This window comes from Paramisgurnus dabryanus, chromosome 17 (assembly GCF_030506205.2).
Source record: "Paramisgurnus dabryanus chromosome 17, PD_genome_1.1, whole genome shotgun sequence".
Lineage (NCBI taxonomy): Eukaryota > Metazoa > Chordata > Actinopteri > Cypriniformes > Cobitidae > Paramisgurnus > Paramisgurnus dabryanus.
The window spans coordinates 5198393-5225477 of NC_133353.1; the positions used below are offsets into that span (position 1 = coordinate 5198393).

Consider the following 27085-nt stretch of genomic DNA (forward strand, 5'->3'; position numbering starts at 1 on the left):
ATATCTTTATAGGAAGATCGTCTCCTGGTATGTCAGTCACATCTGTGGTACATCTGCTTGGAAGATCCGCCTCCACCCGTTAACTTTAGTGACGTTCCAGACTGAGATGCCACAGATGTGCCGTTGTGGTGAAACCCCTGCAGAAACCGCTTTCCTGTAAAGGGAGCGAGTTACAGTATAACCACGGGAAAAATTTTCCCATGAGCTTGCCCTTCCATCAAATATGTGGCCTGTTATGAGTGACCCGACATACGATAGTGCATTACGAATAAGGCCAACCATAACAAAAGTTTATCTGAAAGTCAGTATGTGGAATAAAATGAGATAAATAGCGAACACAGAGAATATGTCAATATTGTCGTGAGCAGATAAGTGTGGGGGTTAATGAGACATCTGTTAATACTGTTTTTAGATGTTGTGAAGGCTCAGACTTTAATGCTTTTTTTGGCACGGTGTGTGCGCGCGTGTGTGTATGTGTGTGTTTTCTTCCAACCTCTACTTTATTTTAAGGAGGTCATGAAAATGATTTAGGTCCAGATATAATACGTTCTGGAAGATTTGAGTCTTCTCCAGATCAAATAAATTTTGCCTTTTTTTTACTGTAGCAAAAGATTTTAGCTATTCTAGCTGTTTTTTGAAGATGTGTTCTGGGTTTTAAATTTACTTCTGTAGGACTTCTGTAAGCCATTTGTTGGTTTATTGTATTGAAAACTAGAAACGCACCACAACAGTGAGCTGCTGAAGAGAAAAATCTAATTAAAAATCACTTTTACGGTCTGAAATGGCATTTAATGTCATAATATTGGAGCTGAATTTAAAAAAATAGGGGAGAGCAGGGGCCGATAGTTTGGTGGTTATATTAACTTGCATTAACTCAATTCTGAAGATGAAATTTTCTGAATGTTGTTCATTCATATAATGACCATTAATATTGAACATTAAACTAGTGATTTTTCTTTACATTTTCTATACACAGAGCTCAAATTCATTGCATTTTCCTGTTCTCTTTTGATTGACAGGATATATCGGCTATAACCATCGGCAAATTTTAACTATCGGCCAATAGCCGTTACTGTTAAAAATGGCTTTTATTGACCGATACAGATTATTGGCATATTATATATATAATTCTTAATTCTACGTGGCATTGTTTCATCAAGGTGCTAAAAGCATTCTTTAGAAATGTTGGCCCATATTGATAGGATAGCATCTTGCAGTTGATGGAGATTTGTGGGATGCACATCCAGGGCACGAAGCTCCCATTCCACCAAATCCCAAAGATGCTCTATTGGGTTGAGATCTGGTGACTGTGGGGGCCATTTTAGTACAGTGAACTCATTGTCATGTTCAAGAAACCAATTTGAAATGATTCGAGCTTTGTGACATAGTGCATTATCCTGCTGGAAGTAGCCATCAGAGGATGGATACATGGTGGTCATAAAGGGATGGCCATGGTCAGAAACATTGCTCAGGTAGGCCATGGCATTTAAATGATGCCAAATTGGCACTAAGACACCTAAAGTGTGCCAAGAAAACATCTCCCACACCATTACACCACCACCAGTCGCACAGTGGTAACAAGGCATGATGGATCCATGTTCTCATTCTGTTAACGCCAAATTCTGATTCTACCATCTGAATGTGTCAACAGAAATCGAGAATCATCAGACCAGGCAACATTTTTCCAGTCTTCAACTGTCCAATTTTTGTGAGCTTGTGTAAATTGTAGCCTCTTTTTCCTATTTTTTAGTGGAGATGAGTGGTACCCGGTGGGGTCTTTTGCTGTTGTAGCCCATCCGCCTCAAGGTTGTGCGTGTTGTGGCTTCACAAATGCTTTGCTGCATACCTCAGTTGTAACGAGTGTTTATTTTAGTCAAAGTTGCTCTTTTATCAGCTTGAATCAGTCGGCCCATTCTCCTCTGACCTCTAGCATCAACAAGTCATTTTCTCCCACAGGACTGCCGCATACTGGATGTTTTTCCCTTTTCACACCACTCTTTGTAAACCCTAGAAATGGTTGTGCGTGAAAATCTCCGTAACTGAGCAGATGGTGAAATATTCAGACCAGACCGCCTGGCACCAACAACCATGCCACGCTCAAAATTGCTTAAAGCAACACTAAAGACTTCTTGCTCTTTGCTCCCCCTACAGGTTAGAAGCGTAATTGTTCATTACCACTGTCGTAAATACTGCAGCATAGCTGGTTCTGATTGGATTGTAGGTCTGCCGTAAAGCAAGTTTTTGTAGTTTTCACTCGAACTACAGGACCACTACCCGACGGTTGGAAACTTCTTTAGTGCGGTTTTGGCCGATAGAGGGCTGCAAAGCGAATGTGAAACTGCCATTCACCCTGTTTTGAGTGGATAAACCACTGAAACTTTTTTGGAAACGTCATTTTAAGGTAAAAAAACTCTTTGGTGTTGCTTTAAATCAACTTTCTTTCCCATTCTGACATTCAGTTTGGAGTTCAGGAGATTGTCTTGACCAGGACCACATCCCTAAATGCATTGAAGCAACTGCCATGTGATTGGTTGATAAGATAATTGCATTAATGAGAAATTGAACAGGTGTTCCTAATAATCCTTTAGGTGAGTGTGTGTGTGTATATATATATATATATACATATATTAGATATTTTGAAAAAAATAAAAACAACCAAACATTGACCTCCACTGTATGGAAACAAAATCACTGAGGCATTTCTCAAAATATCTTCTTTTCTGTTCCACAGAAAAAATACGTTATTTACAGGTTTTGAATGAAATTAAGGTAAAAAAAATTTTAAGGATTATTTATTTTTGCATGAGCTATCACTTTTAACAGATGATACAGTTGTTTGTGTGGACTCAGTCTGTGCTGGAAAGTACCGCCTCAATTGTAATCTGTTTGTAAGTGATGTTTGTAAGCGGAGGTTGGAGCCATTGGCAACAACAACATTAATGGAGCAAATGGTATTGTATGTCACTATCAGTGTTTTCATGTAGACACAGTTGGACAGATCTGGGCGTGGATGAGTGTTCCGGGTCAGACGCCCTTTCCTCACCCTGCTGATGTCACTGATTGAGGAGACGGACGATCAGACGTCCGTGTGTCCCATCCCGGAGAGAGACAAATAAACATGGCTGTAAAAACAGTGTAGCCACATTGACAGTCCCAGCTGTTGTGATCATTTTCTGTTGATGATGTCATGTTGGGGTCAAAGGTCACAGCATGTAGGGTCACTCGGAGGGGATGATGTGTGGGTAGAAGAAGACAAAAAATGAATATTGAGGTTTTGTGCGCAGATCACAGGAAGTGCAATGGCCGTGCAAGGAGTTTTGTGTCATTGTGTGTTTTGATGGAGATTAATATCAAAAGGATTCCATCATTGACAATCGTGTTATCTCTCGATCTCTCTCGCCTGGGTTCTTCTCAGTGCTCGCTCTCTCTCACACTGTATTTGTGTAACATGATAGTGCGTTTCATTTTGCATTCAGTATGCACTGATACTAATGGATGCGTAATTGCATTGTATAATGCCTGAAACCACAATTAAATGATCAGTTAACCCCAAAATCTGTCATTATTTAATGGCTCTCATATCTGTCCAAAGCAATATGTGGTTATTATTAATGCGAAACCCAAGTAACATTTTTTGAAGATCATTTATCTAGATCTTTACCAAACAACAACAGTTTCTAGTGTGTCATAGACAGTTCATAAACTATGATTGCCAATTTCTCCTTTGAACCAAAATAGTGGGTTTGAAACAACATGAGCACGAGTAAATTATGTTAGAATTTTGTTTCTTTAGCGAACCATTCCAAAAGCGGGCAGCGGAGGGGTGTAAGGTACCTAAGGGTGTTTCCAAAGGCCATTGTTGTACCTTATAAATGAAGTCAGGTGTGGTGAAGCAATTTCTTAAAGGTGCCAAAGAATGCATTAAAATAATCTGTTAAATTGTTCTCGGATATATACACTGTGCACACATTCTGCCGCTCTGTCTTTTGCCACTCAGTGGGCGTAACCGCAGTCACTTTCACCGAAGGTCACATCTTATGCATAAACTTCATTACATTCTGCTCAGCTTTCCTTGAAAAGGGACAGGAAGTGATGTCATAGGGTTCTGGACTGAAAGTAATTTACATCCCTGCTAAAAAAAAAAAAACATAGACACCATCACAGAAATTTTATTGGTTTTATTGGGAATTTTATTGGTTCTAATGGAATATGGCCCAAAACACACTACAGTGTATTGGATTTTGTTGGTCTCTAATGGTATGTATTGGTTCTATTGGTTCTATGTATTGGTTCTCATTGAATATGGCCCAAAACACACTACAGTGTATTGGTCTTTGTTGGTCTCTAATGGTATGTATTGGTTTTATTGGTTCTATGTATTGGTTCTCATGGAATATGGCCCAAAACACACTACAGTGTAGTGGTTTTAATGGTAAAAGCTAATGGTTCCTATTGGTATTTTAATGGAAACCATTAGAATCTGCCGCTCTGTCTTTTGCCACTCACTGGGCGTAACCGCAGTCACTTTCACCGAAGGTCACATCTTATGCATAAACTTCATTACATTCTGCTCAGCTTTCCTTGAAAAGGGAAAGGAAGTGATGTCATAGGGTTCTGGACTGAAAGTAATTTACATCCCTGCTAAAAAAAGCATAGACACCATCACATAAATTCTATTGGGTTTTATTGGGAATTTTATTGGTTCTAATGGAATATGGCCCAAAACACACTACAGTGTATTGGATTTTGTTGGTCTCTAATGGAATGTATTGGTTTTATTGGTTCTATGTATTGGTTCTAATGGACTATGGCCCAAAACACACTAAAGTGTAATGGTTTTAATGGTAAAAGCTAATGGTTCCTATTGGTATTTTAAAGGAAACCATTAGAATTTTCTGTAATGGTTTTATTGTGTTTTTCAAGATGTTTAAATTAATGTACTCAAATGCATGGAAAGGTTTAGATGTAAATCTCTTTCCTGTGTCCCTGTTTGCAACACAAATGTCTTGGGTTTGATTCAAAAGAAGCACACATAGTAATGTATTCAGTAGCTTGAACGCACAATACGGTTTTAAGATAAAATCGTCTGCCAAATGCGTAAATTTCTAAATGTCTCTTTAGTAGATAACCTATTTAATGGCTTATATTTTTCTCTTGGAGGTTTCCTCATCACAGTGAAACAGCACTGCATTAATCTAATATAATTTCTCTTCTGGGAGAAGCAATTACTGTCTTCTTTGAAGAACGGACCGGAAAGGACTGTTTTCTTCAGTGGTGAGGAACAAAAGGGTAATTGTATTTGTACGCCAGATACTCTACATGGGATTCAGTCATTTGTCTAACAGATAGTTAGAGACTTGAGAAAGAGAGATCGACGGAAAGAGAAAGCTAATTTCAGATTTACTTTTTAAAGTGATTTCAGGCATTGTTACAACCCTAATTCCCAATTCATAGTTTTCCGGTTTTAAGCTTCCCACTGTGCTGAAATTAGTTTTGCGATCCAAGTGGGTAAAACATTCATTCATTCAGAGAAACATTCCTCTCTTATTCAGGAACATGCTGATGTTTTAGCTTCAGTTTTGTCTGGTTTTAAAGCAGTTAAGGAGCCAATATTCAAAGCCATGACGTTTCCACACAACAAAATCTGTATTTCCCTTTCACTATGCATGCACTCGGAGTAAACAGGCCAGGAACTTTACTGTAGATCAGTCTATGATGCCTTGAGCTTGTTATGACGGAAATCTCATTTATTTATAGTTTTGGAAAATCGATTGCTTAAATGGAAAAAATAAGAATATGATTTGGGGGCTTTTTGTATATCGAAGTCAACTCTTATTGGTTCACAAGAAAGCTACGCACTGGGATAAGCGTAATAGCTGCCAAATGTGCTTAATTTTGTGCGATTTCCCCATCTCGTCTCATATTTTCCTTTCTTTTTGGAGCTGAAACATGTTGAGCGTCTCTGTAAAGTCATGAGCTGTATAAATGTTTGATGAAAGCAAGCCCGAGATGAAAATTCTGCATGACGAATGCGCTAAGAATGTGGATCATTCACGGCTGGCCGTAGAGGCCTGGAAATACCGTGGTCTGCTTCACTCCAATCAACAGTTGGAAAACAAATACTGGTGAGCTTAAACAGCCCTAAAACTTCTGCGATCTTTAAACCTAGAAAGCTTGTAGTGTGGGCAGCTAACATTGTAGTATTAGTTTGAGGGTGCGTTATTGAGCAATGGATTCTCCGCCTTTTAAAACCATAAGTGGTAGTTAATGGTAAATTATATACTGGTTGAGCTATAAATGAAAGGAATAGTTCACCCAAAAATGATATAAGTGTACATAAAAGGATTAAAAGACACAGGGATGAGTAAATGATAACAAAATATAGATTTTTGGGTGTACTGTGTCTTTAAGAAAAGGAGCCTTTACTGTACATTTGTTCTAGTGGTCACAACACGGGACTTTTTTCTTGTAGTTCATTAGAAACATCTTTTCATTTATCCAACAAGGCTTAGGTCATGATGTCACAGTATGATCTAGCACCATCTGTGTTTAATACAGGAGGCTAAACCTTGAAATTGTGCTGGCAATACGTGCGAGCGTACGGAGCAGCTGTGGGAGACAGGAAATTAGGCTTAGGTCGCTGATGGCCATGTGGAATCAAAGCTGGTGTCAGGTGGTTGTGGTCCAGAGGATGGAAGATGTCTTTGGAAAATTGATTGTTTTTTTTTTCATTTCTAGCCAATTGTTGTGTAACTTCCTTTTCGTTATATAATGCAGTTGGTTGCTGGTTAGATGTTACAATGAACTGTCAGGATTATGATAACGGTCAAACAAAAAGTGATTTTACAATAAAAGTTTTATTTGCTAGTCACAGAATTTTTTGCTTTTTTTTCCGTGGCATTCTCACGGATTGGTTACTCAACTGTTTTTTCCTATTATCTTACCATTGTCGCTTCGGTTTAGGGTTAGATTTACATGAAATGACATACTTACCCAAACCCAACTCTAACCCCAACACCAGGCGACAATTGTTTAAAGTTTAGAAAATATAAAAGAATAAAACAGAAAAAATAGTGTAAACCAATAGTTAAAGTGACATACTAACGCAAACATCAAATCTAACCCTAAACCGAAGCGAAAATGGTTTGAAAATAGGAAAAAGCAGTTGAGTAACCAATCCGTGAGAATGCCACGGAAAAAGACAAATCGACTTAAAAAGACTTAATCGTTTTGCAAACGATTAAGGGGATCACACACCGGCCGCGCCGCTCAGCGCCGTGCAGCAACGCGCCAGGCAGCAATGCGCCGTTCTAAATCAACTGAACACATTGTTTTCTATGAGTGTACGCACACCGGCGCCGCCCAGCAATGACTCAGGAAGTTGTTCAAATCCCTGTCGTGCCATACAGCACCACTCACATAGCTTAACATTAAATAACATCATATTTGCCCCAAATCATTAAGGATTAACATTGGCTGCTAACGTATATTTTGCATTTTGAAGTAGACGCTATCTGACGAAGCTCGCGCTATTTAATGTGCACTTTTGGTTTACAATACCTCCGAGATCCGCTAGGCGCGACGCTGCGCGGCGCTGAGCTGTGCGGCCGGTGTGCGATCCCCTTTAGTTGCAATTAATTGTTATGCGAAGTCTACTTGAAGTTAAATTTGGGCTCAAAAGCTGTTTGTTTATGTTGTTGCCACTGAAACTGTCTATAGTTCGGAATGGAGTACTACTTACTACTTACTCCTAAACTATATTTAAAAACTGCCATGCTTTTGTTGTTCTCTGTATGCTGTTTTTTTAATGTAAAGCTACTTTGGAACAATGAACAATTGTGAAAAATGCTATATAAAATAAATAAATTTAATTGTATGCATATCGCAATGTTTAAACTTTGTGTGCATAAGTGTACGCGTATACGCTGAATAATGTGAAAGATGAACTGTCTGTTGGTTACATAATTTTCTATACAAAATAGTTAGTTAAAAACTTATAGGACAGCATATCGAATAATATATTTAGTAAGTTATTGCATATCGCACGTCGCTTCAATATCATGCAGCCTTAGGGGCAGATCACACAGAATGCATTTCTGGCAGTGGCAGGAACCTTTTTTGAATTGCTTTCTATTGGCAGTGATTGTTTTGCGTGCTGTTTTTGCACACCGAACTCCTTGCGTTTTTGGCGACTGCCGCCCCACGCATTTTTGCAGGAGCCCTCGGAATGCCTAAAGTTGATAAATGTCAACGCTAAGCGAAAAAACGCCCAACATAACTTGCCTTTTTTCCATTGTCCTGTCGAATGCGGTTTGGTGTGATCACCCGCTTACTGGTTAGGTACCACTAAGAGTGACATTGTGTCACAACCGAGGGGCAACCTTCGGATTTCTCTGATGAAGCCAATACGGAAGTGACTTAAACTGCAATTCATCCACTGGCTGCTAGATGCTGGCTCCAAAATGGAGTCAATTCCCATAGACCCCAATGTTAAAATGCCCATCTTTAGAGCAGAATTTTTTTTTGTCTGTATAGCTTTGACCTTCATGACAACTGTGAGGGGTGAATTTTTTTGTAACTCATCCGTTTAAATTAGGGGCGTGGCCACTTGATTAACAGTTGAACAGCCACTGCTGTCACTAGAGTCGAGCTAGGCAGGCGTGGTTTCAGCAACCAGCCACCTCAGCTTTCCCCACGTCCCACCTCTTTACTCATTTTCGGATATCCACAAGTGATGCGTGACGTGGCCAAGATGGTGACGGCAGGCACTGCCTACTATTGGCTTCAAAACCGTCTTCAGAAACCTATGGGTGACGTCACGGGCACAACGTGATAGTGATAATCGTGAAAACCGTGATTATCGAAATTGTGTTAATAGTGCACATATAATAATATCATAAATATTTCAGATTTTAATATGGTTACAAACTCTCTTTCTGCCTCCATACTCTTGTCTTTGGAGTATAACTCATTGGCCAACAAATAAATAAAACAAAATAAACAATACTAAAGATAAATTTGACTGACAGCATTTTATTTATTTTCAAATCAATGGATATCATTACCTTAAGTACTTTTCTCTACAATAACGGTGTAGTGAAAGTCTGACATTGTGTCTGCCCTAAATAACATATCAATGTATCAAAACAACAACAACATATTTTTTATATCACTTGTCAAAGCATTAAATACATGACTGATGAGTAAGATTTTATTATTTGCATTTCATCAGAATCCTTTTCAATTTATCGCAGCCACAAAAGCTCAGCTGCCAAATACTGTGGTACGAAAACAAGATTTGACGTCTTTTAACAAGAGTTGCGGTCGTTTTGAAGCGGTCCTTTGGGCGTTCACACACGCAGCCATTTTATCACTGGAGATCACAGTATAACTGTTTTGTGGGATGTCGTGGATGTTTCTACTGCTGGTTGCTTTGGGGGTTGTACAAGTGGCCATAGCTTTTAAAGAATTGCTTTAAAAATCTAAATAAAACTCCAAAACAAAGTGTCTTTTTGGGCGATTGCAGATGTGCCTGTCTGGTTTAACACGATTCATATGCATTGAACTTATTCACACATGCTCCCTATTAACAAGACACTGGGTTTATTCTGACTCACAGCAAGAGTCTTGTGTGCACTGATGGCAATCTTTCTTTGCACCATTTGTGTGAGGGCTTAGCGAACAAGTACACAAGACAAACTGCATCTGTGTTACACACACAGCAGACCGGCACGTAGATTGTTGACTAAAACAGGGCTGAAAACGTAAGATGGAGTAAGCTATGTGACCAGCTCGCTCTCGCTACAGTCAGCGTGAAGCCCAGCAGATGTTTGAATTCTCAAAACATGACGCTGTTGGGGTGCGAGCGAAAGGGACCACTAGGAGATTTGAGAGACCATTTATCTGTAGGTTTTTGCTTGGTATTGAAGCCAGGGGATTCGAGGACATTGAGAAAACATTACTGTAAATCTAACACAGACGCTGGTTTGAGCACATACGGGGGAGATGTGCTTTAAATTGCTTTCTATCTTTGGAGACCTTTTCTTCATTTAGTTGATGTTTTTAAAGCTGTACAGCTGCACGTCTCACTAGTGGAAGATTTCATATTTCATCTTTCCTAAGTTCGTTTCAGGTCAAGTTGGGTCTTTTTTATCTAAAAGACCTTCTGGTTGTAAAAAAAAACTTTTATGCATGTGGCAGACACATCCAAACACATTTTTGTCCTAGGAACAGAACTTTTGACCTTTACAGGAATTTTCTGTGAAAATGAAAATAAAAGTCTTGTCTTTTTTCTGCAGAAACTGGTGTGCGTATGTGGTGACCAAGACGGTGAGCTGCATGGTGGAGGATGGGGTGGAAACTTACGTGAAGCCTGAGTATCAGCCGTGTTCCTGGGGCGTTCAGTGTGCACGGGTTGTTGTGTAAGTATGACCTTACTGTGCATCCATACTAAAAATGTGGGATAGTTTACCCAAAAAATTACAATCTTTAATCAGTTACGTTCCCTCATGGTGCTCTAAACACACGTCTCTCAATCTACTGTCGAGCAAGAGGAGAAATCTTGGAAAAGACCTACGATGTTTCCTTCTCCATACCTTAAGAGTGAATGCGGACTGAGGCTTTTGGTTGCTTACGTACCATCTAACTTCTCATTTTGTATTCTCTTGTGGAAAATAATTCATACTGGGCTAAAATAACATAAGGGGTTATGACAGAAATTTCACTTTTAGGTGAATTGTCTATGTAATCTCTACAAGCTGTTTACAATTTGTTAAAAAAGAAATCTTCACTGTCAGGTACAAAACCGTACCTTCACTGGGGGTGGTACCATCAAAGTTTCATTTTCTGAACTTTTATGGGTATACAACACATTGAAATGTTGTACCTTTTGGGGTAAAATGTTATACCCTAAGGACCTGTATTGTGCAACATAAGGAACAATTTTGTACCAGTTAAAAAACAATACAGTTAACTGTACATTTAAAGGAATAGTCTACTCATTTTCAATATTAAAATATGTTATTACCTTAACTAAGAACTGTTGAATCATCCCTCTATCATCTGTGTGTGTGCACGTAAGCGCTGGAGCGCGCTGCGACGCTACGATAGCATTTAGCTTAGCCCCATTCATTCAATGGTACCATTTAGAGATAAAGTTAGAAGTGACCAAACACATCAACGTTTTTCCTATTTAAGACGAGTAGTTATACGACCAAGTTTGGTGGTACAAAATAAAACATAGCGCTTTTCTAAGCGGATTTAAAAGAGTAACTATATTTTATGGCGTAATAGCACTTTTGGGAGTACTTCGACTTGGCGCAGTAACACCCTCCCTCTCCCATTATGAGAGTGAGAAGGGGAGCGGACTTTTCAGGCGAGTCGAAGTACTCCCAAAAGTGCTATTACGCCATAAAATATAGTTCCTCTTTTAAATCCGCTTAGAAAAGCGCTACGTTTTATTTTGTACCACCAAACTTGCTTGTATAACTACTCGTCTTAAATAGGAAAAACGTTGATGTGTTTGGTCACTTCTAACTTTATATCTAAATGGCAGCATTGAATGAATGGGGCTAAGCTAAATGCTATCGTAGCGTCGCAGCGCGCTCCAGCGCTTACGTGCACACACACAGATGATAGAGGGATGTATCAACTCTTCTTAGTTAAAGTAATAACATATTTTAATATTGAAAATGAGTAGACTATTCCTTTAAAGGTACACAATAGATACTTAAAGGGACACTCCACAGACAAACTCCCCTAGAGTTAAACATTTGAGTTTTACTGTTTTGGAATCCATTCAGCTGATCTCCAGGTCTGGCGGTACCACTTTTAGCATAGCTTAGCATAATCCATTGAATCTGATTAGACCATTAGCATCGCGCTCAAAAATCAAAGAGTTTCTATATTTTTCCAGTTTAAAATGTTTCTCTCATACCATGGCTGCTGTAGGCGCAATGATATTACGCAGCACCCTAAAATAGTCCCCTTGGTAACTTTCATTAGCAGGGAACTATTTTTGGGCGCTGCGTAATATCATTGCGCCTGCTGCAGCCATGTTATGGCAGCAAAGTCCTTGATTATTACGCCAGAATGAGAGTATAGTTCCTAGCCATATAGGCCTAGAAAATTGCAACTTTACATTTTTCGTCAGTCTTAGTACACAATGTAACTACAGAAGAGTCGAGTTTTAAATAGGACAAATATCGAAAGTCTTTGGTTATTTTTGAGCACAATAATTATGGAGTGAAAACTGTATCAAAACCTCCCACAAATGCACACAATAAATCCAGATGCATGCACAGTAATTCACATGGCTGCAGGAGGCGCAATGATATTACTCAGCGCATGAAAGTTGTCCCCTTGGTAACTTTCAATAGAAAGGGACTATTTTTGGGCACTGCGTCAAGTTTTTAATAGGGAAAATATCGAAACTCTTTGGTTATTTTTTTGCCCGATGCTAATGGTCTAATCAGATTCAATGGATTATGCTAAGCTATGCTAAAAGTGGTACAGCCAGACCCGGAGATCGGCTGAATGGATTCCGAAATGGTAAAAATCAAATGTTTAACTCTAGGGGAGCTGGAAAATGCTCAAAAAAAGTGGAGTGTCCCAAAAAGGTACATCCTCGTATCATGTTTAGTATACCTGTAAAGGTACAAAATTACACACTTAGGGTACCACCCCAATACCTACCTTTTTTCTGACAGTGTAGGTCACCCAATACTTAAAATTTGGCCTTACTATCATGTTGTCCTTATCCCGTATGACTGACTTTAATGCTACTTAACTTAGTTGTATGTTACTTTATAATGCCACTTTAACATATCCATTTTTTTTATTTGGGGTCGACTGATATGTGTTTTTCAGAGCAGATGCCGATACCGATTATTACAAATCAAGCAGACGAATAACCCATATTTTGAACCCATATATATGTCAAACTTAAGAATAACAAGGGCTCTTACAAAAACTTTCTTTAAATGTTTTTAAAGCATATCTTTCATTCTGTTTATAATACAAATTGCCAAATAGTTAAAAAAAATTGACATTTACAAAATTAATTTTTTTTATCGTTAAATCTGTTAAAAAAAAAAAATGATAATCTTATCAGTTAATGGTTAACTTAAGGGAAAATTAACTGAAATGAGCATCCTTAGTCAACGGCCCCTTTTTGTTTTTTTAAGTTTTATGTCAGTGTTTCTTAAGGGGTAGTTCACCCAAAAATGAAAATTCTGCCATTGTGTACTCACTCTCATGTTGTTACAAACCTGTATAAATTAATTTGTTTTGATGAACACAAATATTTTTTTTTGAGGAATGTTTGTAACCAAACCGATCAGAGGCCCCATTGACTTCCATAGTATCCTTTTTCCTACTATAGGAGTCAATGGGGCCTCTGATCGGTACAAGTTTGTAACAACACGAGTTTTGTCCTTTCTAGGTGAACTATCTCTTTAAAATGCACCTTTTTGTCTGACTTCAAATCAGTCTGAGGAGTCTATTTATAATGCATTTCTAGTGCATAAGTGGATCCATCATGCGGTATGTCAGCTGTTTAGACAGGTAACAGATTTTAAAGCTACATCACTTCATCATAACATTGACAGACACTTGAAATACCGTAATACAACATCTACATTTTTGGGAATCTGAGTAATTACGCAAAAAATACTGAGTGCTCTCAGTGCACTGTTTACACAGTAAACCTTATGTCAAGTGCAGAGACAAACAAAACCTAGTTTGTGGGCACCAGGATTAGAACGTTTATGAAGTTGCAAGGTGGTTTCCAGAAACATATTGGTCACAAGCTGGAAAAGTTTAATATAACTTCTTCAGCTTTAATACACACACAGCACTGCAAATGGATGAGGTGGCACGCCAGTCCAAAATCTACGACCAGTGCACCACAGGAATTAGGCTTAGACCCTACTAAAATACCACTACTTATTTTTGCACACTCTTCATAGGGCAGTGGGACCCCTTTTCTTCACACGGGGGTAAAGGAGCGTGAAGACAAGAATTCAGTGGCTTATGTAAATGTAACCAAAAGTCCTGGGAAAAAAATAAATATTTCTGTAGTTTTCTATTCCGTTTTTATAGTGGTGAAATATGGGTTCAAAGCTGACCTTGACCAGTGTTTGATTATTTGTATGACAAAATGAACCTAAGACCTGGACTTTTTACATACAATAATGATATAAATATACTATAATAACAATGCATATATAAAAAAATCTTTTTTTTCTTATTGCATGACAAACATCATGTTACTGCTCTGAGCATTATTATTGCATTACATGAATGCATTTGGCAGAAAGCACACAATTCTTTTATCAGTATATGTGCTGCATTTACTTAAAATGTGGAGTGTTTTAATCATCGCCAGCCCATCGCTGTAGTTTAAACAGCTGTGAAGCAAATGTCTGGGTCTAGTCCTGAATGTATATAATAAACAGTATACGTCTGTTCATTCACAGTGAATTCATTTTGAAACGTATATCTTTCTCTGTTTTAGGCGAGAATAATCTTCCCCATATGCATTTCAGGCTGTATTTTGTTTTACTCTCACAGAGACTGCTTAGAAACTTTGTCTGCGGGAAAGTTTTGCAATATTATTCCCATAGGATTGGCTATTGAACTATATACAGAATGGTGAAGTCTAATGTAATAAGCATGCCAAGCATGAATAGTTTTCAACACAATACCTTAAATTAGAACGTGAGAACGCTAGAAACGTTTCTAAAGGAAAACACCACCATTTTCAATATTTTACTATGTTCTTACCTCAACTTAGATGAATTAATACATACCTATCTTTTTTCAATGCGTGAACTTTTAAACTTTGTACAGCGTTTCGTGAATGTGTTAGCATTTAGCCTAGCCCCATTCATTCCTATGGCTCCAAACAGGGATGAATTTAGAAGCCACCAAACACTTCCATGTTTTCCCTATTTAAAGACTGTTACATGAGTAGATACACGAGTAAGTATGGAGGCACAAAATAAAACTTTTGTTTGGAGCCATAGGAATGAATGGGGCTAGGCTAAATGCTAACACATTCACGAAGCGCTGTACAAAGATTAAAAGTGCATGCATTGAAAAAAGATAGGTATGTATTAATTCATCAAAGTTGAGGTAAGATTATAGTAAAATATTGAAAAAACTGTGGTGTTTTCCTTTAATAATCGAATGCAATTCCCAATTCAAACCATACTTGGAAATAATAATATACCAAGACATGGCAAGTCTCCAAACATTTCATCATTAAAAACTTCTTAAATTATGTTTATTCGTTTACAGATACAGGACCTACATGAGGCCCAAATACAAGGTGGCTCATAAAATGGTAACAGAAATGGAGTGGAAGTGTTGCCATGGATACAGTGGAGAAGACTGCAATGAGGCACCAAACGGGGGATCTAACACTCAGATCTCAACAGTCAGGCCTAAACCCTCACAACCAGGACAATCTGGAACCGGTAATGGTCAGGGACAGAGTGGAGGGAATGGTGGGTCAAAAATTTGATAAAACTATATTGTATACCGTATTTTTTCTTTGCTACAGCCTGTATAAAAACATACATGTGCGATCTTTGCCTAGGGAGAGGTGACAATGAAAAAATGAGACAAATGGAAGACAAAATCCAGCGGTTGACCAAAGACCTGAACGACGTGCAGTCATCACTGCGTGAGATGAATGAGAAAATCCAAGGAAATAACGGCGGCAAGACGCCAGCCGATGCGGCCCAACCGGAAATGAAAGAGACAATCCATAACATTCAGACCAAGCTGGACCAGCTGGATAACCGGACACAAGCTCACGACAAGACTCTAGACAGCATCAACAACCATCTAGTGAACGGGAAAGGAGGCAATGACGTTGATGATGGGGGAATAGGAGGAAGCAAGTTCAACACTTTAAAGGAGGAGATCCTCCGAGAACTTGAACGTCGAGTGACGCTATCCTGTGCCGCCTGTCAGGCTGGAGTGGAGGACCTACGACGGCAACAGCAGCAAGACAGGGAAAGGATCTCAGCCCTGGAAAAGCAGATTAGTGCCATGGACCAACGCCACCGTCAGACACTTGACGGCTTGCGTCGAGACCTTAGTCGGTCTCAAGACTGCTGTGACACGGTCGTGGACCTCAGAGGAAGACTGGATGACATAGACAGGAAGACAAGTTCCACGTCAGAAGCCTACGACAAGCTGCAGGAGCGTTTTAACAGGATAGAAATTTGGGGTGGTGGACATTTTGGAGAAGGACAAGATGGACAAGGACAAGTCCCTAGTTTGGCGGAGGACTTCTTCAATGATCATCTACAAGACCTGGAGAGGCGGCTGAACAACACAGTCCAGAGGACAGAGGAGAACTGTGCTTATATGGAAACTAACATACGGGACTTAGTCCAGAAGGAGATTAGAAATCTTCGCAATGATTTCAATAATCGTATTAATGACCAGGCTGACAGAATTGGTGACATGGAGATCGATATAGGAAATGTAAAAGAAACTATATTTGATATTAATAAGCACTTGTCTCGGTTGGAGAACACAACATCCTTTATAGACAGGAGGTTAAGCGAATGCTCCGGGTGCTCGGCTTCTGTGCCGAGTTCAGGGGGTGGCAGTCCAAACCCAGAGGACACGGTGAAGTCTTTGGAATGGAGAGTCATTGCAAGTGAAGATGAGATCAAGAGGTTTGACACAAGACTTAAGGATCTGTCTGTGTCTGGTGATTCGCTCGTGGATAGGGTGATCAACCTCAGCCACGACGTTCGCAAGATCAAAGCGCTCACCGGAGATAACGGAGAGCATTTCAACAGAATTGTCGATGAGATCGAGAACTGCGATGTTTGTAGCACGGTCGAAGATGACCTGAAGAAACTCAAGAACATCACAAACCATGCAATGGATAGGTGGCAAAAAGAAATGAACACCATTAAGGATAAATTTGATTCTGGGCAGACCGGCTGTGCAGATGTGTGCTCCGGTTTTCAAGAGGAGATGAATCAGTTGAGAGAGGACGTACAGAAATGCAGCAGTCACTGCAAGATCACATTGAATACTCCTACGGGAACTGATTCGGGAACAGGTCATCTGGATGACCCCCAAAAACCACTGGATGGCCATAGTGTCATCAGCAGCAACAACGGTGACCTGAGGTCGATCCGTGGAGAATTGTCGGAGGTCATCTTGACCTTCAGTTCCATAAATGACACGTTGAAAGGGCTGGAGCACATGGTCCAGAAGCACGACAGCGTGGTTACCGATCTGGGAAACACCAAAGACAAAATCATTTCTGAAATTGACAAGATCCAGCAGGAAATGACAGAGCACATAGAAGACAGCAGGCTACGCTTTGACAACGTGGATCGAGACGTACGGCGGTTCGTGGTCGAGATGGGTGACTGCAAAAGGAGCGGCGATGGTTTGGATAAGAGGCTTTCCAAACTTGAAGTGGTTTGTGGCCGGCTGGACTCCGTCTCCGACAATCTGCAGAAGATCAAAGATGGCTTGAACAAACACGTGTCTGGCCTGTGGAGCTGTGTCAATGGACTAAACAACACAGTGACCTCACACAGCGGGTTCATTGAAATCCTCCAGAACACACATCTGGATGATATCCACGGCAATATCAAGAGACTAAATTCCTCAATGGTCCACATCCTCAAGGAGTTTCACAGCTTGACTGAGCAAGACTTTTCAGGTTTGACTTTTAAAAGAGTGCATGGTTTGCTTTCTACATACAGCGGTTTCAATTCGGTAGCACTTAACAATAAGGTTGTATTTGTTACGTTAGTTAATGCATTAAAATAACAATGAACAATACATCTACAGCATTTATTTATCTTAGTTCATTTTAATTTCAGCATTTAATAATACATTTTTAATTCAAAAGTTCTAACTGTTAACATTTGTTAATGCATAATGAACTAACACAAATAATTGGTATTTACTAACATTAACAAAGATGAATAAATTCTGAAAACTGTATTGCCTTATTGTTATATGTTAGCTAATGCATTTATCAATGGTAACAAATACAACCTTACTGTAAAGCAGGAGTCAGTAACATTAGGCACAGGGAAAATCAACGGCAAGATAAATGCTGTATTTAAAACAAAATTGTTATTGTTTATTACGTTTAAGAAATTTTGAAACCCTTGTCGCCAGGGCCTGAAGTTAACTTTTTTGACCACCAGCCACTGTGGCAGGTGGATTTAGAAATCCACCTGCCACAGTGACTTTTTACCAGCCAGTTTTTTTTTTGCCTGAATAGTGAATGATAACACTGTTTTTCATTTATGAATTAAATATAATAATTTTTAGAGCTATAAAAGTGAATTTCTCTTTGTCTTAGGTTGTTTGATTAACATTAATGACACAGACTTAAGTATGTTAATTGAGGTTACTGTCTCTTTAAGACCATCACAGACACAGTTTTTGACTCTCTAGTCTCTATACATACACTTAAGTTAAGACATAACGAAATGTTTTATTAGAATAAGAATACTGTTGAGATTATTTTGTTTATTATATGTGCCCTGTCAAGAGCAGAAAGACTTTATGTACGCTTGCTTTGAGGAAGGCGTCTCTCCGATGTTCCCTATTGAGTGCCCTTAAACCCGCGCGCGCACACATATACGGAGGGGGCACAAACTGCGCACATAAACGCCCCACATACGTTTGTTTTTCATTACTCTATTCGCAAAATGTATGTTAATATACTACAGTATAAGACACAGTAGCGCAACTCTCTTTAAAGTTTACACATCCAAGAGTTCTGATCCGTCACAGCAGAACTACACATCTGTGCAACTGTGATTATACTGTAGTCTATGTCACCATTGCATTCTCATCCCATCTCATCAACAGTTTAATACTTACTCGCACATCCAAACATAGTCAGAGAAGTGCCTCATCTTCTTTCCAATCGCATGAACGTTGCGAAACAGCAGTCGCATCCTCTCAATGAATCACTCAATTTGCATCAGTGATATGCACAGGTTGATAAGAAATGAGCGGTTGCCGGTTACCCAGACAAATATTTTAATGATATTCGGGCCGCGGTCAGTCGGTCGGGTTTAAAAACTATTTTGAACAATTCCAGGCGGGTTAGTTGAAAATGTCGGTCGGGAGTGGGTTGTTTATACATTGACCCGCGCATCACTGATTCGCATTGGCTACCCGCCAATGTGGCTGGTAGATTGACAGTGTTACCCGCCAATTGCAAAATCCACCCGCATTTGGCGCGTGGTCGGGTGTTAATTTCAGGCCCTGCTTGTCGCATTTGCATGATAAAAATGCATGTTAATCTGTAATCATAATTTAAATTCTTGTTTAGTTATAGTTGTCACTGTCACATATTGGCGATTGCAGTTTTGAACTTAAAGTTTACGTTACTCTTTAGATTGCGCAAATTAAAATAGCGAATTGAAAATGCGCCCAATGGAAACACTGCAGTTTCACATAAACTCCCATTCATTGCAAAAAATGTTTTACAATCGGGTGAGGTGGTTTTTCAGGCAAATCAAGAAACGCATATATAGCAACACTGCTATGGATTTTTTTCGCATATACCGGTCGCCTGATTTGCGTAAACGTCACATGATCATTCTTTTAAAATGGTGCGGTATGTTTGCTTGGGAGACAAGACAGAAAAGGTGTGTTTGACTTCATGAGGCATCCACGAACCGACAATTGCATGACATCAAAATACCGTCAGAGCGATTCGGGGGTTGTCGATAATTCGACGTCATCTGCGCGTCGGTCTGCGCTGCGCTGTATGAAGTCGAACACCCTTTGCCGTGGATTTTGGACAAAATTTCATTTTAGTCACATAACATCGGTCATTTCGCAATAGTTTTCTGCCGACATTTAGAAAAATAACGTAAATGTTATGCAATTTTTTTTATATATATATATATTTGGCCATTTTTGCCTTTATTTAAACAGTGATAGAGGAGAGGACAGGGAAGTACAGGGAATAGAGAGGGTATGGAATTGGCAAATGACAACGAGCTGGGAATCGAACTCGGGTCGCCGAAAGTGCGAAAGCACCACATGTCGTTGCACCGACCACTACACAATCGGCTCCGACTATTTTATGCAAATCTTTAATGGAAATGCAGCTAATGATGGCCAGGAAAAACATAAATGGCACATCATGTCATTAAGGTTGCTGACTCCTGTTGTAAAGTGTTACTATAAATTCTCTAAATTTCCAGCAGCAGAAACTGACTTGGCTTACTTCTGTGGACATGGAAAGAGACAAACTCTGCTTTTTCCTGTTTCTTATAATATTGTAGGTTTACCTGGACCACCAGGTCCTATGGGAGATACAGGCCCCCCTGGTCCACAAGGGCCTCCAGGAAGGGATGGACTACAAGGTAGAGATGGACTTCCAGGTCCATCAGGCTTACCTGGGCCAAAGGGACCTCCTGGTAAGAAATCTTTTTGTTGTCATGTACACTGTAGCTTTATAGGTTAGATGAATATTGCATTTACTGTACAATTTGTTTCTGTTTAGTTTCCATTTCAAAGTAAATACCATATACATTACACAATAAAGTCACTTACATTTCACTTTTTTATATTTCAGGTCTTAGAGGAGAGAAAGGTATGTTTTAAAATTCTTTTTAACAGCCAGATCTTAAACTCTTTTAAATGTTAAGTACAATATTTATTTTTACACTGTGTACACTGTTGTTGGGTCAAATATAAACATTTTCTGGGTTAATTTTACCCAACAGCTGGGTTTAGCCTTTTTTTTTTCAAAAATATCCCAGGATTTTTTAAAGTGTATATTTTTTACAGTACATAACCTTTGCATGACTACAGTAGTGCTTTACCAGCTAAACTACAGGACCCAATATTTTAAGTTCGTGTACCCTCTTGACTGTTACCATGTGTTTAGATGTGTGATCATCAGCGCAGGGTCAGTAGTTGAGCCAAAGGTCAGCAGCTGATCACTAAAGCTGGCACGTGTGAAGGCGGTCTTCAGTATTTTAGTGTATGTGGTTAAAATTAGAGTCTGTGACTGCTGACATCACCAGTTTTTTGGGCAAAATTTCCAAGACAAATTGTATGGTTTTGTTTCTAAACACACCATCATTTTAATTTCAGGTCAGGATGGTTCGGATGCCAAAATACCTCGTCTGTCTTTCTCAGCTGCTCTTACAAATCCTATGGGTGCAGCTGGAACGATCATTTTTGATAAGGCATTTGTGAATGAAGGAGACTTTTATAATCCACGAACAGGTAAACATTACAATGGCCCTGGGTGTATTTAAAATTAAGATTTTGTTATAATATTATATAAGATTTTCACTTTTACATTTAATATACAATAATATCACACTCCTACTTGAGCGATATTTCTTAATAAGTATATATATGTTACCCTGCGTGTGGGCGTTTTCTATGTTACCCAGCACATTTTTTGGTGATTTATTGTTTTCTAAAAAAAAAAAACATTAATGTAACATTTTGTGAAAATATAATCTTGATATCTTTAATATTGACTGAGTCAGGTCATGTCAATACCGTGCCCCTAAGGTGACATTGGCGTAAAAAATCTAAAGTTTAATTTTGATGTGTTCACGTGAAACTTTCATGTGCTTACGCGAAACCTTCACGTGCAGAATTTTTTTAAATGTTTAGTTTGGCGTGCGCACGTGAAACTATCGGGTGCGCACGTGAAACTATGCGTGCGCATGTGAAACTATCGCGTGCGCACGTGAAACTAAACACGATAGTACGCGAAACTAAACTATATTTAATTTTTGCTCCATGTCCCCTTAGGGGCTCCGTATGTCAAAGATTGAAATCATAGTAAAATTATTGGTTGAAATCTAATTTTGATACTCTTTGGGACGGTTTCCCGGACAGGAATTAGACTAGTTCTAGACTAAAAAAAAAATTCAACTTGCACTGACATCTTAAAATACATCAGTGCCATTTGTTTTGCCTTAACATGCACACAAGTAATGTTTTTAGTATGGCATGTTTGTTAAAACTAGTTATATTTCCTAATTAAACTTAGGCCTAGTCCTGGCATAAAATAATCCCTGTCCGCAAAACTTCCCCTAATCTCCTAATAATCACATTTTAAACTTTAACCTGGATAGGGTCAAATACAATATGTCAGATATATAACAAAAAATATATGAGTAATTGATATCTTAATGTATGAGACGAAGCACAGAAAAGTTGTATATCATCTGTGTTGAAATCCACAGGTATCTTTACTGCACCAGTAGATGGACGTTACTTCTTTAGCGCCATCCTGACGGGCCACAAAAATGAGAAGATTGAGGCTGTGCTGTCCAAGTCTAACTACGGCATGGCTCGCGTAGACTCAGCGGGTTACCAGCCAGAAGGCTTGGAAAAACCCATGGCGGAGACCAAACCTACACCAGGTTCTCTGGCTGTCTTCAACATCATCCTACCCCTTCAGCAAGGGGACACAGTCTACATAGACCTGGTCATGGGCAAACTGGCTCATTCGGTGGAGCCCCTAACTATCTTCAGTGGTATGCTTCTGTATGAAATGTAATAAGGGTACCATCGCAACGGAGCACTGAGACTATTCAGACTCGGAGGACCGGCCAAAACGATGGGGCTAGGACAGGATGCTTAAATGGCTGGGATAGCGACGCGGAGGGTTTGTCTGCATTTCAAACCTACGTTTTCAAACCTACGGATGTTGTTAGACCTCCTATGAACTCCTTGAACAGACTTAGAAATGGAGGAACTATTGCGCCCTTGATATGTAATCCTAACTCGCATTTCGGAGAAGTGTTGTAACTAAGAAGTGTTGCGGATTTGTCCGATGTTTTGAGATATTTTCGTGTTATATGAATCACAGACATGAGTTATGAATCATCTCGCATACACCGAAGATGACCATGAGGTCTGTTTGACTTCCCATCTATGCCACTGCACGGTAAAAGTACTCTTCTGCCAAAGAGCTTGACTCACAGTCAGGGTTAGGCTGATGTGTGTTATTTGGGGGGTGGGGGGCGTGGGAAAAGAGATGATAGAAATATTAATTCGTATTTTTGCTGTGAATGATTTAATTCCTGTGCACCTTTATCTTTTTACAGTTTAAAGGGACATTTCACTTTTTTGAAAAATATGCTAATTTTCCAGCTACCCTAGAGTTAAACATTTGATTCTTACCGTTTTGGAATCCATTCAGCCGATCTCCAGGTCTGGCGCTAAAACATTTAAGCATAGCTTAGCACAAACCATTGAATCTGATTAGACCATTAGCATCACGCTAAAATAAATAACCAAAGAGTGTCGATATTTTTCCTATTAAAAACTTGACTCTTCTGTAATTACCGCGTGTACTAAGACAGACGGAAAATTAAAAGTTGCTGCTACTGAAAGTAACCAAGGGGACTATTTTCGGCTGCTGCGTAATATCACTACGCCTGCTGCAGCCATGTTACAGCAGCAAAGTCCTTGATTATTACACCAATTTGAGAGTATAGTTCCTAGCCATATCTGCCTAGAAAATCACAACTTTTAATTTTCCGTCGATCTTAGTACACGATGTAACTACATAAGAGTTTTAAATAGCAAAAATATCGAAACTTTAGCACAATGCTAATGGTCTAATCAGATTAAATGGATTGTGCTAAGCTATGCTAAAAGTGCTACCACCAGAATCGGAGATCAGCAGAATGGATTCCAAAATGGTAAAAATCTAAAGTTTAACTCTAGGGGAGCTGGAAAATGAGCATATTTTCAAATAAGTGGAGTGTCCCTTTAAGACTTATAGTAAGGTTACTTACAATTAAGAGATTATCTTTAAATGTAGAGTATGTGCTTTAAATCTGTTTTTTTTTTCTTTTTGATTTTCGATATTACAAGTGCCACATTTTACAGAATAGCATCCTGACGATGCTTGTGCAAAATGCTTTTACTTTTAGTTAAGAAACGTTAAATGCAATGTGATGATGATGTACATTATTGCTCTCCATGCAAAATCCCCAGGTGCCTTGATAAATACCAGTATTACATAACAAAAAAAGAGACAATCAAATATTTTAGTCTCATCCATGTTCCTGAATGCCTGAACCAGTTTTGCAATGATTTTGTAATTGTCGATATGCTTTTATAAACATCAGATCTATATGAATGATGAACAATTGCATTTAGCTGTACGTTGCATATTTATACTTCGTGTTAGCTCAGTACAGTTTGGCTTTAAATTCTGAATATGGATTTCTTTATTCTTTTGAACACAATTGAAGCTATTTTGATAAATTGTTGTAAGCACACAGTTGATGGTACCCATTGTCTTCCATAGTATTTGTTTTTCCTACTATGCATGCCAATGGGTCCCATCATTTATCAATATATTGTCTTTTGTGTTCAACAGAATGAAAAAACTCATATAGGTTTATAACAACATGAGGGTAGAAAATGATGACAGAAATTTAATTTTTGGGTGAACTATCCCTTTAATGTGGTTCAAGTGCCTTTGAAAAATAACTGAAGATTTTAAGGGGTGTCCTTCATCATCCGATTCTGTCTTGTGTGGTCTCACTTGAATGTTTACTGTTCAGCGACCCAAAGAATTTTAAACTATGCGGCTTTGCTAGAAAACAAAGATGGATTGTGTATGTGTGAAACAGATACTCGTGTAATTTCCATAGCAAAATCCATGAATTTTCTAAACGTTTATGATACTTCAAGATTGTTGAAAATTAAGGCTGCTATCTATACGTGCTTTAATGTTTCATTTAATTACAATAAGATTTCCTAGCTTAAAAATAAATGCTACTTCAGCAACAAATAGCATCTGTTATATCTGATAGACAGACTTTAAAATCAGTTCCTCCTTTATGGTTTAACCTGTTACCTTGAATGTGTACATTGGCAACACGTGTGTTTCAAATAAAGATATTTAATTTTACACAATATAATCCCTCCTGACTTTGGTTTCATCAGGTGTCATAACGGATTTTAAACTCAATCGGTTTTGCCCTGGGTGTGTGTAACAGTATGCAGACTACCGTACGTTGTTTCAAACACAATGGAGTTTTTTGAAAGTCGAGAGCCGTAATTCTTTTGAATAGATTTCCAGTCAGTGATTGATGGTGCAGGATCATTAGGTTTTGTCACCGTCTTTCTATTTCACATGGAACGACTCCACACTAGCAGCTGGGTCAGCTGTCAAAGCAAAACATGAATAAAACACGTCCTCGATGGATAAGTTTTCTTTTCAAAATTATTTTTCGAGGCATGTGTGCGCAGAAAAGGTGTGATTGAGAGCACATACAATTTTCCACTCTGTAAGCCAGAAAAATTTGGATTTTGACTTCATGGAAAGATAAACATTTCTGGGTGTCTATTCATAGTCATACTGGGATGTCATTTATCATAAGTAAGGACTTGGGTTTGTCAAGTCACTGATGTCTAGACAAAGTGTTGTTATGCAATCCTATGCAATTCCTCTCTTCTGCAACAACAGTGAGGGTTTTTATTTGTTTTTGTTTTCCATTCATTCATTCTTCAGTATTTCAGCCTCCACCTTAAAGGAAAACACCACTGTTTTTCAATATTTTACTCTGTTCTTACCTCAACTTAGATTAATTAATACATCCCTATCTTTTTTCAATGCGTGCACTTAATCTTTGTACAGTGCATCGTGAATGTTTTAGCATTTAGCCTAGCCCCATTCATTCCTTAGGATCCAAACAGGGATGAATTTTGAAGCCACCAAACACTTCCATGTTTTCTCAATTTAAAGACTGTATGAGTAGTTACACGAGTAAGTATGGAGGCACAAAATAAAATATGGCGATGTTTTAAGTGGATAAAAATGAGAATTATATTGTATGGCGGAGAAGCACTTAGTTTGCAGTACTTCAACCTCGGGCGCAGTAACACAATACTTACTCGTGTAACTACTCTATGTAAAAGTCTTGAAATAGGGAAAACATGGAAGTGTTTAGTGGTTTCTAAAATTATCCCTGTTTGGATCCTAAGGAATGAATGGGGCTAGGCTAAATGCTAACACATTCACAATGCACTGTACAAAGATTAAGTGCACGCATTGAAAAAAGATAGGTATGTATTAATTTGTCTAAGTTGAGGTAAGAACATAGTCAAATTTTGAAAAAGTGGGGTCTTTTCCTTTAACATCTTTAAATCTAGGCTAAACACATGTTTAGACTGCTCTCTGTTAAGGTCAACAAGACGTAACCCATCTGTAAAATGACATATTTCAACATTAAAGTCAGTGTAAAGTGATATTTAATATGTGTTCTGAGCTTGTCACACCACAAAAAAATGTGATATTAACCACCAGCCAAAAATAATGAACAATAAAAACTGACAGATAAATGAAAAAAAAAAATTCAAAAGGAAAATAAGCAGGATTCTCTGCTCACAATTGCTCGAGGCGTGTCCGCTGTCGGAGCTGAAACCACGCCTACCCACGGGATAGATTGTGTCAGGGGCAGGGCCAGGCTTGGTGGCTCCACTGCATCATCAAGCCACTGATATAGCCCCGCCCCAAATAATTCTGGACACAGAAATGAGGAAAAACTGTTTAATGGTGTTATTTCACAATTTAGTACTACATAGTTCAGTCTTTGTAATGTGTTTCAGCATACAATTTAAACATTTATAATGTGTTAAAAAACAATTCTCTGAATTACCTAGTACTTTAAAGGTGCATTGTGTAACTTTTAGAAGGATCCATTGACAGAAATGCAATATAATATACATAACTATATTGTCAGTGGTGTATAAAAACCTTACACAATAAACTGTATTTGTTTTATTACCTTAGAACAGGAGTGGGGAACCCTGGGTCCTGGAGGGCCACTGTCCTGCATAGTTTAGTTCCAACCCTAATCAAACACACCTGAATTTCATTTCCAAGTGATCCTGAAGACTATTTGATTTTTATTTGACTATTTGATAATTTGATTTTTCAGGTGTGTTTAATTAGGGTTGGAACAAAACTCTGCAGGACAGTGGCCCTCCAGGACCAGGGTTCCCCACCCTTGCCTTAGAACGAGCTGTTTTATCTACATACACCGTGGGTCCCCTTACATGG

The 27085-nt window shown here is 38.7% G+C and overlaps 1 protein-coding gene across 2 annotated transcripts in view; it reads left to right on the top strand.

Annotated features, from left to right (window-relative positions):
* Positions 1-24941, top strand: part of emilin1b (elastin microfibril interfacer 1b) — a 34052-nt gene extending 9111 nt beyond the window's left edge. The window contains exons 1-8 of one of the 2 annotated variants that reach the window (XM_065253459.2): positions 9946-10132; positions 10299-10421; positions 15301-15509; positions 15602-17707; positions 20310-20444; positions 20603-20620; positions 21127-21261; positions 22242-24941. In XM_065253459.2, the coding sequence (XP_065109531.1) occupies positions 10339-10421; positions 15301-15509; positions 15602-17707; positions 20310-20444; positions 20603-20620; positions 21127-21261; positions 22242-22558 (3003 nt within the window). In that variant the 5' untranslated portion in view covers positions 9946-10132; positions 10299-10338 and the 3' untranslated portion in view covers positions 22559-24941. Of the gene's footprint in view, positions 1-9945; positions 10133-10298; positions 10422-15300; positions 15510-15601; positions 17708-20309; positions 20445-20602; positions 20621-21126; positions 21262-22241 lie in introns of those variants that run through there. The other variant, XM_065253451.2, reaches the window with a different exon arrangement.
* Positions 24942-27085: the final 2144 nt, after the last annotated feature.